Source organism: Terrapene carolina, unplaced genomic scaffold (genome assembly GCF_002925995.2).
Source record: "Terrapene carolina triunguis isolate 2854851 unplaced genomic scaffold, T_m_triunguis-2.0 Scaffold192, whole genome shotgun sequence".
Taxonomy (NCBI): Eukaryota; Metazoa; Chordata; order Testudines; family Emydidae; genus Terrapene; species Terrapene triunguis.
In genome coordinates this window covers 9841462-9856915 of record NW_020664543.1, presented here as the reverse complement: position 1 = coordinate 9856915, position 15454 = coordinate 9841462, and the positions used below count along the sequence as shown (strand labels likewise).

At 44.7% G+C, this 15454-nt stretch overlaps 1 protein-coding gene across 1 annotated transcript in view; it reads left to right on the top strand.

The window, feature by feature from the left end:
* ANKFN1 (ankyrin repeat and fibronectin type III domain containing 1) overlaps window positions 1-5470 on the top strand; it is a 74293-nt gene extending 68823 nt beyond the window's left edge. The window contains exons 13-14 of the mRNA XM_026654615.1: window positions 2082-2232; window positions 5279-5470. Of these exons, the coding sequence (XP_026510400.1) occupies window positions 2082-2232; window positions 5279-5470 (343 nt within the window). The remainder of the gene's footprint in view (window positions 1-2081; window positions 2233-5278) is intronic.
* The last annotated feature ends 9984 nt before the right edge of the window (window positions 5471-15454 follow it).

Sequence of the window (15454 nt, the reverse complement as noted above, 5' to 3'; positions counted from 1 at the left end):
TTGATCAAACTTGAATAACTCAAGTGCCAAGTGTGTGAAAATATGCTCAGTTTATGTGGGCACCAAATATGAAATCTACTTTATAAACAGAAACAGAAGAGGCAGATAACTAATGATTAATGCTTATGGTCACAACAGTGCTGTCAGTAATTGCATAACATTGAATAAAGAGGAGTAAAGTGAACTCAGAGATTTGCAACCTACAAAGCATTGAGCACTCTGGGCCTAAGATAACAAAGAATTCAAGCAGTGAGGCATTGAAGTCAGGGGACTGCACACCCGCGTAAAGTTAAGCCTGTGCTTAAGTGCTTTGCTGGTTCAGGACCAGAGGACTCACCACCTTGCAGAGCCCATGGAGTATAATATTTATTTAGTTTATGAATTCTACTGTATGCCCCTTATCGACCATCTATCACGTTACTTGTTAACATTTAGAGCTAAATTCTACTCTCAGTCATAACCCCATTAAATGTATTGTTGGTTGCGCAGGTATAATTGTCAACTAAGTTTGGCACAAGCTGTGTACCATAGAGCTCCATATTGACCTCAAATGTGCACATGCTTACGTCCATCTATCTGGTATACAGAGGGCCTGATCCAAAGCCCATACTGGTTGAAAATCCCGTCAGTTTCACTGGGATATGGCTCAGGCCCAAAGACCCCAATCCTGGGGCTCTGCCTGGGTCCTCCAACATGACTCTGATGGTAGGAGCAGGACCTAAAGGCCTCATCCACTGGGAGTCTTCTCATTGACCTTCAGTGGGGGGATGGATCAGGGCCTAAGAGGGTGTTAAGTCACTTTAAAATATACTCTGATCTGTGATACCTTGTTTCTAACCCCCTCCTGACCCTAAACAATAAAATAGATGATGACTGAAAAAACACATTTATTCAAATGCTGTCAGCTCTGGGTGCTCTCTGTGTTGGGTCAGCTCATTCTTCCTGGTTCTGCCTCCACAGTCCTCACCCCTGGGGCCGTGCATCAGTGCATTTTCTTTCTTCCTCTGTTTGTTTTGTTTGTTTGTTAGCCCACGTGGTTCCATCAACCAGCCCAGAACATGGCAAGATTCAAATATGGGCTGGACATTTATATGGATAACAAGACTATCCAGTGTTATAATAGTTAATACTAACAACAATTTTACATTACATTACATCCTTCCCCTGGTAAACAGGGCAGAAACTAGTCTCCTCTATTCCCCTCTGTCATTTGCTGTTGCTTCCATCTGCTCTGCGGTGTGGAGCTTGACTGTTCTGCCCAATTCTAAGGATTCTTCTTAAAGTATCTCTTGGGCATCCTCGTTTCCTCACACCAGATGGTTTGCACTTGACAGCTTCATGTGGGAGACTGTGTTGGCATCCAGAGTACATGTACCAAATATATCCAGTGCTTCCTTCTGATTCTTGTGGAGATGGGCTGCTGGTTGGTGTATTCTTGGATCTCTTAACACTAGTTTTGGAAGGGATGCAAAACCTCGTGCCTCAGGGTTTAAAACAATCTCTCCTATTAGGAATTAGGCTCAGACCTTCATATGGGGCCAGACTACCCCATGCCTGCCTATTGTGGGGTTTCTTGCACCTTCTCCTGAAGCATCCAATGCTGGACGCTATCAGAGATAGGATACTGGACTAGATGGACTATGGGTTTGATCCAGTAGTGCCATTCCTATGCTCATCTGCTCTAGACCTGAATCCAGTTCATTGGCTGCATTCAGTACCGGAGATGTCTGCAGCTGATCAGGCATTGAGCTCGCCAGTAAAAGCAGCTGTAGACCAACGTATATTTTAAAAGACATGGAATGGAGTTCTTGTCAAAGAAAAAACCTTGCTGAAATATTTTGAAGGCAGTTGATTTTCAGGTGTTAGCAAGAAATGGTCAGCTTGATGTACACGTGCTAGAAAAATTAAACAGGAAACTTTTTTCCGTTGTTTTTTTAACCACAAACAAGCAGGACTGCATCATTTTAGAACCTTTGACTATTTTAGGATTAAACCCTCAACAGATCCCAAATGCACATACTGTAAATTCTTCCTTGTGCACTGAACTTTTGTTATATTTCTAATTTTAACTCAACATACAGAGATGAGTGGGAATGGCTCCAAATGCTTTCTGGCTTGGAATCGGTGGAAAGTGTGGATCATGCTTCAGACTGCCCTACTCCGTTGTTCTTCTATGAGCTCCAGATGGCAGTGAAAGCTCTCCTCAAACAGATCAATCTACCTCTGCGACAGGTATTATACTTTGTGGTATTTATCACCTTTATTTTTTTTTTCAACTGGTTCTTGGGAACATGAATGAAATCTAAAAACTGTATATATTTCTACTAGTGATTACATGTTCGAGTTGCAAAAGCAAAGCAATCAGAAAGAGTTTAACTAGGGTTATTTTAAGTGTGTTGGCAATATCAACTGGTAAAAATCACCTTTAGGATAGTGTGCTTTCCTGGAGTCTTTGAATATATGGGTCTAAAACACTCAGTCAACAGGGCCAATTTTTCAGTAGTCTTCCTCATTTGCATTTGCAGGCACATGCCTTTGTATTTGTGCAACTGCATGCATTGTCCAAACAGGCACTTTTGTACACACGTCAAGCAGTAAGGTGTGCCTTTATCCAACTTGCAAAGGCAAATAAATATGGCCATGGAGAATTTCCAAATTCCTATGGCTGCACCTGCAGATATTGTAAGCACTCATAAGAAGATCAGTTGAAAGTTTGGCCCAGCGTATACTATTGAGTTTAACTTCTTTTACATCCAATGGAAATTTGGTGCTTCTGAAAAGGTAGCTCCAGTCTTCCAGATTGACTGCTCTGGAGACTGAAATCCTCTACCCATTGAACAGGGATATCATAGGCAGGAGCAGTGCAAGCTTCCCTAAATATATGGAGATATACCTATCTGATAGAGCTGGAAGTGACCCTGAAAGGTCATTGAGTCCAGCCCCCTGTCTTCACTAGCAGGACCAAGTACTGACTTTTGCCCTAGATCCCTAAGTGGCCCCCTCAAGGATTGACCTTACAACCCTGAGTTTAGCAGGCCAATGCTCAAACCACTGAGCTATCCCTCCCCCCTTCTACACAGTGGATGAAATCCTGGCTCCACTGAAGTGAATGGCAAAACTCCCATTGACTTCACTGGGGCCAGGATTTCACACAGTGTCTCAACTGAGATATCGCCAGTTGAGGTGACAGCATAGGTGAGCCTCCATAGCCCATTCAATCCTTGGCCTCTGCTGATGCTGCCATTAAAAATGTCCATTAGGGCCAGCGGCAGTCGTGGAGACCTGTCTAGCTGAAACTGGACTGAGTCCCAACACAAATGTATTTCACATAGGCCGTTAAGCAAGCCTATAGTGTGTTTATAATTTATGTGTCACTCACACAATGCTGCATGAAGTAGGAATTTACTGTGGTTATACAACAAAAGACACTTCTCCAATTGCGCCCAAGCCATAGGAGATATGTGTCCTGTACAGCCCCTGCGAGAGACTCTGGATCTTTAACTTAGGCTATAGCTGCTCATTCTTTTAGGTCTCCAATTCAGTCCCTGGTGAGTTGACCAAGATAGCAGCAGATGCACAGTTACTATGGCCCAGATTGCCTACCCTTTACTTACACTTGTGAGCAGTTGCTCACACAAGTATTCGCCCTCACTTTAGTGAGGCTGCTTGTCTAGCAATATACCACTCATGGTGAGTGAGGGTATCAGAATCTGGCTCTATGGCAAACTGCAGAATAAAGCAAATCTGGACAGGTAAAGAATTTGCTGGAAAAAGGGTAGAAAAGATTAAGAGAGAAGCCAAGCTGTGGCTGTGATGCAAGAAAAAAATTAAAAACCGTGAGACTAATTCTTATTCGCAGGAAGGTCACTTTACCTGCTCTGGCAATGTAAAAGAGGCCTTGCAGTGGAACTATATTATTGGTATACTCACTTTAAGGCCTCTTTACACTTCAGAGAGGTGTAAAGTGGCCTTAGTGTCAATGAATCTAGTCCAACTTTTCAATGAAACTTTTTCTTAATTCTGAAGGGCTGGGTTTAGGCCCTACTGAGACCCTGTGCCCATGCAAAATCCCAATAAGACCTACGTACATGCCAAATTAAGACTTTCTCATAGACTTTAAGGTCAGAAGGGACCATCATGATCCACTAGTCTCACCTCCTGCACATGGCAGGCCACAGAACCTCACCTACCCACTCCTGTAATAGACCCCTAACCTCTGGCTGAGTTACTGAAGTCCTCAAATCATGGTTTAAAGACTTCAAGTGACAGAGAATTCACCATTTACACTAGTTTAAACCTGCAAGTGAGCCGTGCCTCGTGCTGCAGATTTGCGGACACTCCATCCAATTTCAGAATCCTGTGCAGGGCTCCATGCTAGTGGGTCCCCAGGCAGGACTGGAGTGCTCATGCCAAATTATTCACTTTTTAAAAAAACTAATGGAGTTCTGCTGAAGGCAGTGGGGACTGGGCAGAGTGTCAATCAGAATGCAATTTGTTCCTTAGGCCCCAATTCAACCACGCACTTCAGCACATGCTGAGCTCCATCGCCAATCAGTGAAGCACTTAAACACATCCTTAAAGCATGTGTTTAAATGCTTGGATGAATCAGGACCGTAATTGTGGATTAAGGAATTTAATTTTGGATTCAACAAAGGTATATAAGTGTTGTTGTTATTTATTATTTGTATTGTGGTAGCACCTACGAGATCCAATCATGGCCCGGGATTCCCTTGTAGCAGGCACTGTACGAATACCGAACACAAAGACAGTGTTTTACATGGCAGTTACACAACAGCCTTCATCCAACTACTATTTGTGCCGATTTCCCTTCATGCAGCACTTGCTAAATCTTTTCAGTCCTGTGTCGGGTGGGGGTGGGAGGGTGGTCGCATATTTCTCTTAACCAGTCCTAAATTGAATCTTAAAGGCTTTTAATTGAATCCATTTTCATGTTTTCACATAATTATACAATCATAATCTTGAAAAGCATAGGGCATGTGATCATTTTCTGCCTAATAAGAAACATAAATGTTGTTTTCAGGGGGGTTGTTTGTGTGGGGAGGTTTTTTTAATGTGAAACATTACAGCTTTAAAGCCTGATTTTATGTAGCGACATTAACCCGAGTTTAAGTCCCCCTAATATTTATGTTTTATAAAAATTCCGAGCTTGATGTTGTGCACGTTTGCTTTAATGTTTTATATCATTTGGGGTGTTGTTTATATAAGTGCCATGTTGTAACTCTCTCCCACTTCTTTCCCCGCACGTGTCCCTCTGCAGGCTAAGCACTTCCGTCTGTATACACAGGAGGTGTTGGAACTGGGTCACAATGTCTCCTTTCTTCTCCTGCTCCCCGCCTCAGACGACGTCTGCACTGCCCCAGGACAGAATAATCCTTACACCCCACATTCAGGATTTCTTAACCTCCCTCTTCAGATGTTTGAACTCGGTATAGTAGCTTGCTTCACCTAGAAATATTAACCCAGACTCCTTATAATAAAATCACAAAGTTGTATCTGTTTTCCCCCTTGTCCCAGTGGAGAGTCAATAAATCACATGATGGCTTTGGCAACAACACTACCTATAACTGTGTACAAGTTATAGAAGGAGCATAGCGGCTGGAGTATATACTGTAGCCGTCATTATTGAAATGCAAAGCATAGAGCAAAAGCCCACAGTTATCAAGCATAAGCCCTAGTCTATTATGGAGGAGGAGGATGCGGGGGTGGGGGGGTTATACTGCTCATAAGATGCCAAAGCTGATATTCTGAGGGCAGCCACAAAAATGTCTTTATTCTGAAGTGAGGTTGGCGTCATCGTGGAGAAGAACTAGCTCCATGGACAGATCGAGCAGTTTTCTAGTGCAGAATTATTGCTATAGATGATCCTACTCAGGGCCTGAGACCCCAGTGCCTTAAGGATGTTCAGAGCTAGATTTCACACATCAGGCCCATCTCTTTGCTTTTCATCCTGAAATACCAAAGGGCCCAATGCTAGTGTAGGGATGCAGCAAAATCCCCATGGTGAGGCGAGGAAGAATCCTGCATCACAGCCAGTTCAACCTCCCTGTCCCACTGCAGTGCATGCTGGGGTGGCATTCCACAGAGCGGGGTCTCCTGGCTGACTGACGGCGAAGGAAAGGATGCTCCTGACACACCTTTCTCTCAGTTCCCTCCATGGAGCGGAGAGGGGCCGAGGAGGGGAGCAGCCCAGGGGATCTCACAGTAGATTTCAGAGAGGGGATAAGAAAGGCAGCTACTGAGCCTGACACATTTGCTGGAGGAAAGACAGGGGGCAAAACCCAGCCCTGCACTCCTGGCCTCTTTCTGTTTCCTCCTTCCGCTCAGTCTCCCCGGAGGGGAAGGGGAGAGAGGAGCAGCAAGGGGCAGTCCCTGAACCCCAGCAAAAGGGATAGGGAAGGGCAGGAAAGCGCATTGATGGTGGTGGGGATAGAAGGGCTGCATAACTGTGTGTCGCTCAGGCTGCATTCACTGATCCAGGGGGGCTACATCAATTGTGTGTGCAGGGGGAGAGGGGAGCTGGTATTAATTGGGAAGGGGGCGGCATTAGGAATTGTGTATGGGGCAGGTGGGGAGGCAGCATGCACTGAGTGTGATAGGGAAGAACACGGCCGGCTCCAGGCACCAGCTTGCCAAGCAGGTGCTTGGGGCGGCCACTCCGGAGAGGGGCGGCACGTCCAGCTGTTCGGCGGCAATTCGGCGGACGGTCCCTCACTCCCGCTTGGAGCGAAGGACCTCCCGCCAAATTGCCGCCGCAGATCGCAATTGCGATCATGGCTTTTTTTTTTTTTTTTTTTTTTCCGCTTGGGGCGGCAAAAGTCCTGGAGCCGGCCCTGGGGAAGAAGGAGCTGGATAGCAGGAGGCTATGGGAGGTTTGGAAAAGGGAACCCCTGCTTGGGCGTCTCCTGGGACACCAGATTCAGGAAGAGCGATGCCTGAAGCATGGTCTGTTTGGGGGGTAATTGGACAGAGACCTCCCCTTCCTCCATTTTCCTTCCTGAACCTGGTATCCCATGAGAAACCCAGGCAGGGACTCTCTCTCCCAAACCTCCCAGGAGCCGGGTAAGAACACTGGTTCCAAATGTTGGAACACCTGAACGTTGTTGCATGTTTGGCCCAGAAACAGAGACCCATTTTTAAATATAAAATTGTTTGGAAGGACGTTTTCTCCCTGAGCGAGTCAAGTAAACCAGACTTCACTCCGTAACAGGCCTCCTTCCCCTCACTGAATCTCTACCAGGCCACAAAACTGATTTAGTGGCGAAAATGTATACATCAAAAAACATGAATGTTGCTTAGGGTGCAACACACAACAAATCACGCATGTTCTGCAGTTTGGTCATTTGTCCCATGTCTCAGTGGTTCGGGCCACACATTGGCAAGCTTGAAGGTAGAGATTTATGAACACACTGTTAGCTGCAAGATAGAATATAGTCATGAAACAAATAGCCCTGGTTCAATTTCTCTGTTTTCATTCAAATATATAGTGGGTGTGAATAGGGTCGCACTTTTGAGTCTAGTCCTGTACAGACAAGGGTCTTGTAACAAAGCAGCAGAAGGCAAGGAGTGTGAGAATGCAACTGATTGAACTATAAGGGGGAAGGATGTCCTGAGATTACACTTTATGCTATTTGTGATTCCGAAATAAAGAAATCAAGCATTCAAGTCACAGGTGTGTTATCCTCTGTAATTCAGTTGAATCCCCAATTAAATCTATTTTGGGTTCTTATCCCAGCACCTCACAATCTTTAATATATTAATCCTCACTAGACAAGAAATTTTATCCCCATTTTGCAGATGGAAACTGAGGCCGAGGTAGGCTAATTAGCTTGCCCAGGGTTACATAGGAAGTCTCCCCAGTGCAAGGCTAGGGCTCTAACCACTGGACCATTCTTCCTCATGGATTCAGTTCTGCCTTTGCTAAAGCTGAGTCAATTCAGATACAGAGCGGCCTGCTCACCGCTGTTTTGACTAGGGTGGAGCTGTGTTCTTTCCCAGGGGGACGTACAGCTGTGTTATTTCCTAGGCAGTATTCTAAAATGCCATTGGAGTCAGTGTTGTGGTAAAATAACAGATCAGACAGGTAAGGAGAGGGTAACTCAGGATCTAGAGTCAGGCTCTGGGTACAGACCATGTTGCCCATATGGGAGGGGAGAAATGAACTCGATTTGCTTAAGTGCATTCACGTTGGCTGAAATTCCCCCCTGGGCAGAGGGCCTGTGCACCACTTATACCTCACTGTGTGGTGCATAGGTCCTGGTCAGGAATGAATCTTGTGCACACCATAGATTAGTCATAGACCAGGGTGAGGCAGTGTAGCTGGGACCGCTTGCTGCATGAGGTAGGGAATTGGTGATCGCTCCTATGGTGTTCTGGGCCCACTCCTCGCTGCCTAGCGAGGCTCCGGTGATGAGAATGTGTAATATAGTGGGGAGAATAACAATGAACGCTAAATTTTACTCTTTGAATAAAAAAGTAACCAATCCTATGGCCGAAAGCAGATGACTCGTTCTCTCTGATTCATTACATACGTCTCCCCAACATTCTATAAAATGGCTGTGTTTCACATCGAAAATATTAGAAGCTTCCATTCCCCATTAGCTGGTGGCTACCAAATATATAATTGCAAAACCACAAAAGACTATGTTGAAGTAACATTTGTTAAAGTAACATTAAAGGCTCTGCCTTAAAACCACAAAGGCTAGAAACTTCAACACTGAAGCTGAAACCACGGCTGTAATTCACTCAAGAGTGCAGCACATATGGCATATATGCTGTAAGACCACACACTGTTCAGACTAGATCTTGGCAATATCTAGGCACAATGAGGGGAGAAAGCAGAGCTTTCTCCATTTTCTGGGGTTCTTGGGTTCAGATTAGACCTCTATTGTTCGACGAACAAAGTTGTTGTAGTTTGATTTCCTATTTGTTCTGTCATATGGTGTGCAAAAGAGAGAAAGATATGGGGTGGGATTTTTTCATTTCTATTTTTATATTTTTGATTGGAATACAGGCACAACTACCCCTACCTCTAAGTCCCCTGCCAAACGATTAACAAACCATTCCGTAACAAGACAAAAAGTACCTCACTGCCATACCAAGGTATGTGCTATATGACCGAGTTTACTAAAGTACCAAGGAAACTTGAGGTCCTCCAACAAGTTATAGGGGCAGTACCAGGTCCCCAGTAAGCAAGAGGTTATATTCTGGGTTCCTTTCTTTCTCCCTATGCCTGAGTTTTCAGGGGATGGATTGTGAGAAAGACCCCGAAAAAGCATAATTGTTCTGCCCAAATTGTGTTATTTTCTGAAATACAGGGTATGTAACTGCCGTGATCGACACTTCAATTATTACCCTCAAGTTAGCCTTGCTCGAGGGAGAGCAGGCCTGCTCAAACTGCTTTGTCCACACTCACTCCTGTATGGCACTGGGACTTGTAGGGACGTATCCCACGGTTCTTTGCACTGCAGTAAGCTCTCCGAATTCTCTCTCAGTAAATTGTGGGTGAATTTGTATGTCCTTTTTGGGCAGAAGAGGAGAGTTGTGGGAAGGCATTGAAGGACTAAAGTTAAAGTCATCAACATCATCAAGGCCATGTATAGAGACGTGAAGTTCTCTGCAAGGGTGAATAACTGTCAGTGACCAGGATGTGGGCGGTCATGCCCAGTGGTTAGGTCAGGAGTGGTAGGCCAGGCACCAGAACCAAGGATCAGAGCCAAAATCAGAGCCACGGAGTTCTCGGAGTGAGGCAAGGCAGGAGCAGGGCTGGGAACAAGTAGACACAGGAGCTATCGCAGCTGTGGGCAAATGCTTTGAGCAGCCGCCTAACTGTTGCTACTGCTAGGCCTAAGAGCAGGTTTGCCAACTCTTCCAACCAATCAGGTAGTGTCGCCAAATTCATTAAGTTGCCCAGAGTCTGGCTGTGCTGCAGGCCCTGATTTCTGACTGTTGAGCAGTTCTTTGTGGACACTGGTGTAAAACAGGGCTGCATTTTATCTCCATTGTTGTTTGGCATAGCCGTAGGCTGGATAATGAAGCGTATTAGCCAAACGGACAATGGTATAGCATGGGTACATGGCAAATGCCTGGAAGACTTAGACTTTGCTGGTGATATTGCGTTTTTAAGTGACACCTCTGGAAAGCTACAAGGATAGACAACCTGGCAAAAATAGCAGGCCAGGCAGGGCTCAAAATCAGTTACACCAGAACAAACATCCTTGAAACCCAGACATCAAGTGAGAGGAGAATCAGGTCTTTATTATTTATTTCTGGTTCAACATGTTCCATCAAGAATTTTAATAATTGTCTAATTAAAATTTGTGTTCAAGAAGGTAAGGATTTCAGGAGCGGAATGTAATACTAATTATTTTTTCTCTTGTCATTTTCACAGTTCATTTTTGCAGTTACAAGGAGAAATTTATTAGTCTGTATTGCCGCCTTTCTGCTGTCATAGAGCTGGACTCTCTGAAAACCCAGCAGTCCCTAAGGGAAGCAATTTCAGACCGGGAAGTTGCTGCTGCCAAACAAAGACACCAGCAAGTTTTAGACTATATACAGGTAACGGTCTGTTTCTGAGTAGACCAAAGAGATGTTTAAGGTCTATAATTTGGAATCTAAAAGGAGAATTATTTGTAGACATCGTAAAAAGACTAGTGGTGTCAACATTTTGTTTTTTATGGAATTCCAAACCCAGAGCACAATTTCTCAGATGGTTGCTTTTATAAAAGAGAATTTTTTTATGGATAAAATCAAATGACAGTTACACTAGAAGGTTATAAAGAAATGTCTCCATTTGGGTTATAGAACGGACTCCCCGCCGTGTGAGGGAAGCCAGTGACAAGCACAGGGCATTAGTCTGCCTCGAACCTTCTCTCTTATTCAGGGACATACATTTATTTCTCATTGGCAGGTTGCAAAGAAAAAAAAATAAAAGTTATGTTGAGGGCACATGCTATAGGAATAGATCATTGCCAATAAAAATCATCTGAAGACAATGTGATCCAGTGACAACACAAAGAACCAGGCAGACAGGGGTTATCTGTGTGCTAGGGGTCCTTTACACCAGGGTGACTCTTGCAAACCATTTTGGTAACTAATACTCCCTGGTTGAAACTTATGACTCTTCCACAAAGCATTTATGGATGTGGTCCATCTTCAGAACAGGGCACAGATCCGCTGTACAGCCCTGACTCTCCTGCAACTCAAGCCTTCTCCAGTTGGAATATGGGCCAACACAACTGTTCACCCCCTCTGAACAGATTTGTGGCCACTTAAATCTACATAATTATGGATCAGCTGACCATGTCGCTGCTGATCCTTGTCGTGCAGTCAAATCCACCTTTGCAGTAGCTTCTTCGGAGCTGCCTTGGAGCTTAGTGTTACTTCACACATGGTGGCATATCTCACTGTGCTCCCACTTTAAAACTGCTTTCTCCCCAAGTCCCTCCACACGCTCACACTCAGAAGAGCCAAATTGGTCCTAGTGCATGAAACCTTCTGGGGCTGTTGGGGGAATGTATGTATTTTGCATGAAGGGTGAAATTCCCCCAGGAGCCCCAGCAGGTCTCAAGCATTAGGACCAATTTGCTCTTCTGAGGATGGGAGTGGGAAGGGATTTGGGTGTGGCGGGGGGAGAAGCAGTTGCCAAGTGGCAGCGAAGTGAGACATGCCACCCCATGTACAGTAAAACTAAGTTCCAAAGCATCTCCAAAGAGGCCACGGTGTATGTATAAAATTGCAGGGAGAGCTATAGATGCAGCAACTGTCCCTGGTCCTCTAGGGTGTCTCAGTTCACATATATATTCTGAAGAAAACTCAGGAGAGTACTTTAAACCCCTGTGTTTTGTACTGAATTATTGTGAAAACGTATTAGCCTTGTCAGTTTTCCTCTCAAATGAAAACCAGCTGTATTCCACCTATTGGCGAAAATATCTCAGCCCACCACATACTGCAATCTTCAGTGGCGACCACAAAACCGCAAGAGCATTTGTGTGATCCCAGATCTAAGACAGTGTTGAAGTTACTACACAAACCAAACATTGTAAAGAGCAAAGGAGTCTATATAAACGCAGCTCTGAAAAGGAGTCAGAGGGCAGCCAAAAAGAAAAATAAAAAATAGCAGATAAGGTACTTGGAGTCTAAACCAGCATGTTAGTAAGAAAAGAAATGTGTAGGCATATTCTCCAGCAATGAAGCTGAAATTGCAATTAAGTTATAATTTATATACTGAAATGCTTCAAATACTCTTAAACTGTATAAGAAGCATAGCTCGTTAAATGTGACTGGCCAAGTATCCCAGGAGACACCTTATAATGGTATTGGGGAGAAAACTGATTGGCTTTACGTTTTAGTGAAAATATTATCTCTCCTGCATGCAGCTAGGGGATGAGTTATGGAATGGAAATCTAGATTCCTCCAAGCCAAACGGGTGAGGAGCGTGCTAGCTGATCGGCCAATCACATCGACCTCTTGGAGTTACACTGAGACCTTGAAATGAGATGGGATTATCTTGTCAAGTCCCTTTATTTCTCTACAGTTTGAGGTAAAATAGGTGAAAAGCTCCACTTCTGAAGAAGCCTCTGAACCACCTCTCGTTACACTTGGGGTGACATCCCAGTCCCATTGAAGTCAGTGGCAAAACAATCATTGACTTCGGTGAAGCCAGAATATGCCCTTGATTCTTATTGTATGTACTGCTTGCTGCTTCTCCGCAACTTGGGAAACAATCCTGATTTGGTGTAAGAGAATGGGCCTGGCACAAAGGGCTCAGGGTAGAATTCTGGGGTGCCATAAAGAGTGATGCAAGTAACATAATGGGCCTAATTCTCCATTGCCCGGCGCCTTGTGCAGCCACTTGCACCAATGCCAAGCATCGGCAAAATCCTAGGGTAGCGTTGTACGCTCTGTGCCCTCACTTTGTGTTGGTTGAGAGGATGGCACAAGGGGCAGGGCAACGGAGAATCAGGCCCAATGGGTGCAATTTGCACTGCTGTGGCACTGAGTGTGCCACTTACACAACAACGGGGCAGAATTGGAGGTTAAGCAAGAAGGGCAACCAAAAGAGAGGATGTGTTGAATTGCAAGCCCTATGCAATCTTCATTTGCAGCCTCCTCTTAATTGATTTCCTCACTGAAGCCCCATTCCATACCCACGGCGTGGAAGGTACCACTCTCTTATGCACACTCACCGCCTCCCAATTCAGCACGAGTTACTTCATTTTATCACTCAGACCCTTTCACTGACCAGCTCCCCCATTGCTCTTGGCATCACTGCAGAAAGTTGGCTACTGTGGCTTCAAGGCATGTCCATTTAAGCAGCTTTAGTGCTATCCCTTAGGACTCAGTCCTGCTTTATGTGAAGCAGGCTGCCCTGGAAGAGATGTGGCAGCCCACGTGAAGCTCTGGAAAGGGACCTGCATCACAGAGATATTGCACCCACGGCTACATCCCTTCAAATGGTTGCAGCAGCATCTATTCAGTTGTCAAAGCACTTACATCAATTAAAAATAACCACTCCGGTCCACTATCAAAAGACATTCTTCACATTAAAAGGTGCCCATTTTCCTCTCTGCATAGATGCTTAAAGTCACATCCTGCTATTGATTTATCCACACGCCTCCCGTTGCCTCAAGAGGAGTTCAGTGCATGGAACCATGGCACAGCTCCCATTAGTATTAATGAAATGGGGGTGAACTAGAAAGGCTTACAGGGAGAAAGCGGGGGCTTTCGTGCTATTGATCCAGTGCAGATGCTTTCCCTCTGTGCGTAATGAACCAGTGTGCTAGAGGTTTTGAGATGGGCATTTTCTCTTATTGAAACCAAAATAAAATCTAACATCTGAACAGTGGCTATGATGAAATACGTTAGTGGATTCTGTCCAGTTCTCAGCCTACAGCTGCGGCCTTCATTAACATTGCCACAACAATAATTAGCCCCTTGTCAGCTCATTCAACTAATAGGTAAGGAAACTGAACTGCACTTCAACTAGCCCTGCAGGTGGTCCCTTCGGGCCAGTTTTGAGGCCCTTTGGCCCAGTAGATGGAGAAGGTCCAAGGGCTATTGTCCATGTTGTGCCTGTTTGGTAAATAAATGGAGGGCTTCATTCTCCAGCCTGTCACTTTTCACACGCACTAAATTCTCACCAAGAGTTTATGAAACAGCAGGCTTGATTTTAATTTTCACCAGCAGAACTCCCTTGATTTCTGTGGAGTTCTCCCCCATCCCCTGATATTACACTGGGGCAGCTTAGAGCTGAAGCAGATCCACTCTTGTTAAAAGAGGAATCTAACTTACAAACCTGTCACTTCACTCTGTTTGCCAGCTCTGATGAGGAACACTACTGATCACAGACCTGAGCCAATGAGCTTTTTCCTTTGACTTCCGTGGGCTTTGGATTCCACCCTCTGTGCTTTAAAAGTTCTACAGGAAACAAAAAAAATTCCTATGTGAGCACAGGATCTCCAGGGATTTTTGGTGAAACGTCACAACTTTTGGTAATCGTCATGTGAGTTAAAAGGACAAATTTAACCATTGAAGGCACCCAGAGAGCTCCCGTTGACTTGAGAAGGAGTTGAAAATCCAATATCCTGCCCTACGCTTCAGTTTTCTTCTAAACATCCACTGTGATTTCTACAGGTAGAGCCCTGCAAATCCGCGGATATCCACTTTATATCTGTGGAAATCTGCATCCGCGAATGAGGTTGCATTGTTTACCATCTTTGCGGATCGGGGATCAGATGCAGATCCAAATTTTTGTATCTGCGCAGGGCTCTAACAGTGAGATAGGGTGCTGGTACGGGTGTGGATGTGGATACATATAATAAGTGGAGTGCAGCTCGTGGGTCAGATACAAGTTAATTTTTGTGGATCAGAGGTGGATCCAAATTTTTGTATCTGTGCAGGGCTTTACCTATAGGAAACTGCCAGTTGCTAATGGCTAGGCAGATGGCCATCAGGCTTTACTGTTATTAATATTTATAATTCATTTATTTCTTTACAAAAAATCCCATCCAATTATTCAGGTGGCTAGTCTACACACCATGTTGTACTTTAAAAATCTGTTCGCCTGGTTCCCATCCCCATAACCCTGCAGAGTATTTGTCACACCTGCTTGTTGATGTTCCTCAGGGAGCAATCATGTCTCCCTATATATATATATATATATATATACACACATTATATATTATATATATGTGTGTGTGTGTGTGTACAGCGCCTAGCGCAATGGAGCCCTGGTCTGGATGGATTAGGGCCTCTGGGCATAAACGTAAAATCAATAAAGGTAACAGCATAGGTAGATTCTGTGCTGGCTTGAATACTGTGTAGCCCCTTTGGAGTTCTTGAGAATGGGGAAAGTCAGTGGGAATTTGGCTTTCCATGTTCAGGGCAAGCTTAGAGAGATAAGGTGGGGAAGGTAATACCTTTTACTGGGCATCAC